This window comes from Pistacia vera, unplaced genomic scaffold (assembly GCF_008641045.1).
Source record: "Pistacia vera cultivar Batoury unplaced genomic scaffold, PisVer_v2 Contig21, whole genome shotgun sequence".
In the NCBI taxonomy this organism is placed as follows: domain Eukaryota; kingdom Viridiplantae; phylum Streptophyta; class Magnoliopsida; order Sapindales; family Anacardiaceae; genus Pistacia; species Pistacia vera.
In genome coordinates, this window is record NW_022196013.1 from 166,683 (window position 1) to 174,775 (window position 8,093).

General features: G+C 34.6%; 1 protein-coding gene across 4 annotated transcripts; it reads right to left on the bottom strand.

Annotated features, from left to right (window-relative positions):
• Window positions 1-840: 840 nt before the first annotated feature.
• LOC116129219 (homeobox protein knotted-1-like 2) lies at window positions 841-6,894 on the bottom strand. Of its 4 annotated transcripts, none has more exons than XM_031414963.1 (6): window positions 6,684-6,894; window positions 5,947-6,364; window positions 5,670-5,792; window positions 5,438-5,573; window positions 1,451-1,704; window positions 841-1,331 (listed from the first exon to the last, which is right to left on the bottom strand). In XM_031414963.1, the coding sequence occupies exons 2-6, from the start codon at window positions 6,325-6,327 to the stop codon at window positions 1,128-1,130; spliced, it is 1,098 nt and encodes a 365-aa protein (XP_031270823.1). In that variant the 5' UTR covers window positions 6,328-6,364; window positions 6,684-6,894; the 3' UTR covers window positions 841-1,127. The 4 variants fall into 4 exon arrangements, with proteins under 4 accessions (XP_031270823.1, XP_031270826.1, XP_031270824.1 ...); XM_031414966.1 differs by having other exon boundaries at window positions 5,947-6,309; window positions 6,684-6,890; XM_031414964.1 differs by having other exon boundaries at window positions 5,947-6,321; window positions 6,684-6,890.
• Between the last annotated feature and the right edge of the window lie 1,199 nt (window positions 6,895-8,093).

Sequence of the window (8,093 nt, forward strand, 5' to 3'; positions counted from 1 at the left end):
TTTTTTTTTTTATTTTTTTTTTTTTTTTTGTGCTAGTCGAGCTCAAATTTGAGCTACAACTTGATTTTGCACTCGGTTGAAATCAAGCTTTCTCGAATTTGAGCTGGCTCGAGCTCGAGTTCGAATTCAAGCCCGAAACAGTATTACGAGTTCAAGTTCGATTCAGCTTTCCCAAGCTCGATAGGGCTCGAGCTCGTTGCTACAGTAATCAAGCTCGGCTCGATTTGTCAAAAAACTCGGCTCAATTACACCCCTAACTGTTACAAGGGGTTTCAACTCCGGTTAAAATTGTTCCATATTCTAATTGAAATTGTGAGATTGTGTCGTATAATACATTCTTCAAAAGTTTTTTAACTTTGAATTGCATGCACTTGGCAACTGCATGTATCTCCATGCCAACGATTCTCCCTCCACAGAATATGGCGGCTTAATTTGATGCTAATAAAGGGACAAAACATCTTTAATTTCAGATTTCCCTTTCACCAAAATAACGTTATTTTCTTTGAGAATGACACTGGACATCGTTCAAGACGAACATCTGGAAAGATTGTTCATTCACGAGCATGCATCTGGATGCTGAAGAACAGTCATCAGAAACATACTGAAAAACCGACAAATTTGCAGAAAAAGGGGAAAAAAATAAAATTAAAAGCGATACTCACTAGATAAACTAGATACTTCGGCTCATTACAAACCTTTTTCGTTATATACACTTGATAGCTGGTAGTTGTAGGTGCAGTTCCAAGTTCAAACCTATCTTCTTACACTCTTCATAGACACGGCTAACTGATAACACACATCTTTTCGAACTTCTAAGAAAGCAAATGAAAACATCCCAAATCAAGTGTACAATGACAATTACTGCATTCCCTGTCCTCAATGATCACCGTAACATACATAGACAAGCTACACCAAATCATAGTGATGGCATTTGTGGAAGAAAAAACTATCAAATTTGGTTTTAGGACATTACCCAACTCTCAATTAAAATACAATGTGGCATGACTAACACTTATATGCTACACTTGATAATGACACTATATATATATATATATATATATATATATATATGTAGATTCCAGCCTTCTTGTGGAAGCATAGGGAGTTGTATCTAACTCACAAATTGTTTATGGTCCTAAACGGTAAGGACCATCACCCATGTAGTGGCCATCCATATAGAGAGCAGCATTCTGTGGATGAAGGCCATCCATCACCATGAATTGCATATCTTCAGAAGGTTTCCAGTGCCGCTTCCTTTGATTTATGAACCAGTTGTTTATCTGCTTTTGGTCCAAACCAGTTGATTCAGCCAATGCCACCTTCTCTGTTTCCTGTAGGATTGCCAAAACAATATTTCAGTGACTGTGCCGAAATAATTTCTTGAACTAATAATTAGCAATAAGAGTTGAGAGCAGTGGGAATCAAGTTAGCTAAAAGGAAATACACATACCGAAGGATAAGGCCATTTGTAGTGTAGCTCCCACCAGCTAAGTAACTTCTGCCTGGCTTCTTTGGGTAGTTTCCCTTTCTTCTTTTTCTTGGACAACTCTTGCTTAAGGCTGCTCAAATAACCACTATACTTCCTTAGTAAGTGACTCTTCAGTTCTCGGTCTTCAGCACGCGGATCAATTTCAGGAAGTTCTGTTTCGCCGCCACTATTGTCTTGATCATCCTCAGACGAACCAACACCCTCACACTTCTCATCTGTCCATTTGTCATATTGAAAGTGCATAAATTGAAACATAAGCAATTTGACAAGGAAATTATAAATGTATAATATATATCAATTATCTAGTTACTTCCATCTTCACAGTTACCATAAAATTTTAGATTCAACAGAATTCAATACTTCATTATAGATAGAGTAATTGAAAAGTTGATAATAGATAAGAGTAATTACTCTAGCATTTCCAAGCAACCACCCCAAAACCAAAGAAAATAAGTCAAAAAAGTTAGCATAACTTTGAGACAGAGAGTTTTGCTCCCCCTACCAACAATAAGATATTTTCCTCAAATTTGATAGGAAGATGTCAGTAAATATATGCCACTTATTGAGTCCATGTAGAAGTAAAATGCAAAAGCCAACAATTTTAAATTTGATTTTATCTTTACTCATGTCTGATTAAAAGATATGCTCCTATTAAACCTTTCCATCCAATCGACATAAAATTCCAAATTCAAAACCGATAGTATACTGATCCTATATCCCTGATAGCACATGATATGTTAGTCAAAAATCATTTGGCTATATCTCAAATGGTTTCTGTTTATATTTTAGCATATCCTCTTCTTTCACCACATCACATGTATACTAAAATGATCAGCATATCATGAAACTCTACAAAGTATTTAGCACATCCTTAACTTGAAATGCTCAGATAACACATATAATATAAAATTATGAGTTTCCTTATGTATAATAACAAACCCTCTGGTTATCAAAAGGGGCTAAGAGAGAGAGTGTAATTCCAAAATGGCAGAGAAGTGTATGTTATAAAGAGACCTCATCTCTGGCAAAAAAATTTTAAGACCGCCAATGTAGTGTAACATTTAGAACGATCCGCGCCGACTTTACTTCCTCTTTCCAAAGACAGAAATTTGCTTTTTCATCAATAACATCAGTATCCTTATTTTCATCCACATCCATTAAATTTATCAATGTGTTTCATCATTGATGGCCTACTTGTATCACAAACGAATAACAAGTTTTGTATTATTTAAATATAATCTGAACTAGACTTCATTTAAAACAAAGAAATGAATATCAATTTGATATGATGAAATGCACAAGCAATTCTTGATGCACACAGAACTAAAAACAAGAAAGACCACATACAAGAGCACAGTTAAAAGCAAAATTATGAAGCCCCAAAAGGAGAATAACGAAAATGAAACAACCCAGCAACAAATTGCTAAATTCTAAGTAACACTGACATGAGTGCTTTCCCTGTGGTCTAAAAACAATATATTTTCATACTTATTTCAGACCATAAGACAATTATACTTCCACAAATCAACTGGGGAAGAAAAGCTTGTATATGGTTACTTTTTGAATTGCCGCAAAAATGTATATTTTTCTTGCAACAAATCTGAAGATGCACGGAGTGCACACAAGTGAGAAAGCATAGTTGAGATGTCGGTAGTAAGAAAACTTAACGTTAAAAAGCTTAATACTAATGTTCAACTTTACTTGTTAGCTAAGTTTTCATCCATCGATTTAAACTAAACTAAACTCCTTGATTATAAAAGAGTAACTACTTGAGAAGTTTTAAAGATAAGAAAGACCTTAAATAATGTATAACATATTTTACCTCACGGTATTTTATTTTTTTTCATAAAGTTTAACGGTGTAAGAAATTTTTGTTTAAAAAAAAAAAAAATGAAAACAGACATTTCTTCCTTATGACAAGACATGACTCTATCATAATCTCTAGAGTGTGATCCATATTTATGTTCAGCATGCCTTGCACAGTTACCCACTGAGAAAAATCTGATACTACATTCAAGCCGCTTAAAAGACCCCATTCCATGCTTACATGCCAAACTAGAAGTCAACAATCATATCAGTAAATCAAGCATGCAGGAGAAGAAATACACAAAAATACATGTTTTTTATCCAACCTTTGTGCTCTCACATATAGCTTCCAATAGTTCATGAGAAAGCACAAGTGTATCAAATCATGAAAAAAAAATCAGATTGACCCAGTTTGCACGATTAAGCATATGTAATGCTGGACCGAGTTTGCACAAATTTTAGACCGAGTTTGATCAATGTTTTCCAAACTCTTATTCCATTGCAAGAGACGAAATAAATCATCCAGACTATCCCTTCAGGGGCAGAATGGTAAGGCATATATATTTTTTTAAGGATATGGTTTATATCTAACCAAGTATTGATATGATATAAGCTTGCATATACCTTTATAACACAACAACAATAAAAACTAACCCAATTTTAACTCCATTGCCAAGCATGTTATCCCATTAGAACACAGTAGGTAAACTCCTATTTATTCTCATTTAAGGTAAATCTAGACAGAAGTAACTGATCCTTAGTGAACAACAAATAAGCCAGTTCATTAGCTCAAGATGTCGATTAGATTTGGTAACACGACTACAAGTTAGCAACTTATAAACTGCCTCCCTGAACTGCTAAATTCGCATGAGGTATTTCAAACATAATAAATAAAACAACTTAAAACAAACATTAATGAGCAGAGAATAAAGTTAACCACATTACATTATCGATCTACGTGCAGCACCAAGAGATTACATGTCTTTGGCGAACATAAAAAATGGCTTTCCATATTCCGCAAGAATGCATCAAGATTGAGTAATCATCTAAATTTCTAAACTTCAGCTGCAAAATGGAGTACATATCTCTCTCCACTAGCCACTGCATGAATGTGTTTCGTTCTCAAAAACGAGTTGCTTTGAAGCATTTCTCTGGGAACAAAATACTAACCCCATCTCAAGCCACTAAAAGATAGGGACAGGAACCATTCTTATTATATGCATAATTCGCCGGATTAATGTTTTACTATGATTAAGACTTAAAAAATAAAGTTCCCCATCGGTGAATGGACCTAAATATACATAAATAACACAAAAATGGATAAAGAAATAAATATTTCTGACAAAGCCGTACAAGCTACATGAGGTAGCACTGATTTGAATAGCATCCAATGTTCTCAAATTTTCCTCAACTTTATTTAGGAAAAAATAAACGGGCATATTTTTTTGGTACTTAAAAGCTCGTGAAGACTTCTCGACAATAATGATGCTATGCATCTCGGGTTATGTATATATTCCACAAACCCATACAGTTAAATTTAGCTGAAGAAGGAAGTGGCGGTCGAGATTTTGGGAAGGAAACCCTAATAAGATGTTTGTCAGCAGAATCAGACCATGGAAAGGCTAACCATTACTGAAGCCGACGTGTGATTTAATCATTGCTTATCTTGGTACAGTATTTTTAGTTTTGTTTAAGGTCCTTAATTTCAAGTAGAACTTGGATTATATAAAGTAAGAGATCAAACACTCGAATACTAACTCGTGTTAGGGTTTAGAGATTTACTAAGTTTGTGGGTGGATCATTCTAGGGTCTGCCGTCTTCTTTCTTTGTCTCCTACTATATTGGACGGCGTAATCTGAGTCAAAAAGTTCCTTCTCTGGAACAGGAATTAATGCGCTAATCAATGAATGTAAGAGATGCAGGTACACTTATAAGAATTTCCTAAGCACTCCGGAACCTGAAACCGACTAAAAAATCGATTTTTGCTTATTACAAGCAAAGCCAAACAAAACCCATATCGGCTACGACGAAACTTATATGGATTATTCTGTTTCTTTCCATGTTTGGGTAAACCCAAATCTTTCTTCTTCATCAACGTGATATTATACATATGCATATGCATCAGTGTATAAAAGAAAGTACCCGCGTTGAAGATCCGCACCGAGCCATTGCTGAGCACATTAAGCTGCGTTTCGATTCTCCGGATGAATTCCTTGGCTTCTTCTATTGGCCTTGTTAGCTCTTCCCGATATTTCACCAGCATGTCGTAATAAGCTTCCTGTGCATTGATCCCGTCGAGAAATATAAACCCCAGAGTGAGAATAAAAAATAGACGACTTCGACTGAAATATATACAAAAGTCAAAGAAGAAAACCATAAACTGATCGAGTTCCGGGTCTTTGGAAGTGTCTCGAGAAGAAGATGATGATCGCTGCCTTGACTCGAATTCCTGTCTAGCAGCTGATAGTCGAGCCACTACTTCAGGCGGTGCTCCCACCTAACCAGAAGCAAAAGGTAAGAGAGAATAAGAGAGAATAAGAGAGTCAATCTTTAAAATGAACGCCCTTATAACGCTCGTCTTCTTTTTGTCTATCGCAGTACTTTTTTGTGTGTGTGTGTGTGTGTTTCAAGAGTGTGAGGTTAATTAGTACCTTTTGGCAATCCATGTAAGCTTCCAAAAGGTTAGAGTACTGAGGATGGGCTATGATTTTGGCTTTAATAGCTTCAGCTTCATTGGAGCTCTCACTTCCTTCTTGTGATTGATGGCCTCTCATAAGAGGGTAGTGAAATTTTGGACCAAGCTGTGAGGTGCTGGCTTCAGTTTTCACGATCGGGTGTGCTTCAGATTGAAAACAATTACCTGATTGAAGATGAAAGCTGCTGCTAATAGGCATCTGGGTCTGTTGATTACTCACGTTAGAACCAGTATTTGCTCGACCATATGCTGAAGAATTGGGTCCAAGAACTTGAGAACTATACAAGAAGTTTCCTCTTGGAGTTGTGTTCTCGTTTAGCTGATTATAATCCTCCATTTATCAACAAACCCAGATGACAAAAGCTAGTAAATATCTAAAAAAAGAAACAAAATAATGAAACTGAAAACCCTAAAACAAGCACTAGTTAGGAAGAAACAGAAACCCTAGAGACTATAGCTTGACAACTTGTCTTTTACAGCCAAAAACTGTGTTTTCATTGCCATACCCAACCTAATAAGTTGAGAAGTCATAAATTTTGGATAATTTGGGTAAGAAAAATTATGCACGGCTGCCTATCAAGGAGGCCATGAAGTGAAGTTGCACCAGGATTTGGACATGCTATAGAGATGAAGATAATATAAGAACAAACAACAAGAAGAATATAAGAGCGATAGAGTAAGAGGTGCTCTCACTTGTTTGTGGGGACTGGGGAAGAAGATGTAACTTAGCCGGAACCGGCAACGGCTGCGTGTCTTGAGTGGTTGACAAGACTTTTTTTTTTTAATTTTTGAAAGAAAAAGAAATATTTGAAAACTAATAAAGGCAAAGGAGAGATAAGGCAAACTATTTGATTGTAGATTTTTATTTCTTGCTTTCTTTCTCTATCTTTTTCATATTTTATTACACTTGTTTCACGGACGTTTCAATTTTCACCTTATTTTAGTTGCTTTTTGGTTTTCTCGTTTGACGTTCTACTCCTCTTCCTGCTTTATAGCCCCCAGCTACAATGAGAAAGAGATTAGACTCGGCCACTCACCTAATTTAATGTTTTTATATTTTTTTTTGCATATTTGTCAGAGACTGATTAGTTTATTTAATGAGTCTATCATAATAAATTCATCTCATATATCATTACTGAACATTTTACTTCAACAATTTTTTGGCAAATAAATTAGCTTTGTGTTTGTAATATGGGATTTAATAATTCTCTCTTTTTTTTCTCTGAACAAGGAACTCATAAACCTACTATCATTATGTCGGACACATTGCATTAAATTAATCAGCTTACAAATAATGCACATGATCTTGACTTGGCGAAACTTTTATTTTATATATAATGATATAAATAAATTAGCAAAGGAAAAAAAAAAGAAAGGATCATTAGAGCGAGACTATACTTATCGATTTGCAGACCAGCTCTCCATCGTCATAACATAAAGTGTGACAATATCGGCACGAGGACTCTCCCCTCCACGTCAACCGGAATGGAGAATTAGTACGCAAAATCGATAAGTATAATATTTTCTAAAACCATTGCACGTAGAAGTGTGATTGTTAAATCGTGTATCGTATCATATATTAAAATCTTAATTTTTCTAATCGTGTATCGCGTATTGAATCGTATTGTACGATACGTTTTTTTAAAAAAAATTAATAAAATAATTAAAATTTTCTAAAAATTAATATCATCCCTAAGATTAATTAAAAAAATTTATAGTATTATTAGCTTTAAATTATGGTATTACATAATCAAAATTAATCACAAAATTAAGAATATATATCATTTTCTCTCAACTTTTTATATCATTTTCAAGATCAATTTTAATATCTATATCTCCACTTATACTATTATTATCACGAAAAATGGGCAATATATGTTCTTCTTAACTTTCTCCATGCAAAATGGGTAAATTTGGGTAGGTTTTAGCAAATTGGATTGGATAACCCGGTTTCGACCTTAAATTTTTTTGGGGCCTTTGGCTTAAGTTAATAAAGTCATATCGATATTTTTAAGGATATGAACGAATACGTATCGTATCATATGATATATATCAACTTATAGAAATATTTAAGATATACTATTTGATACATATTATTGGTGA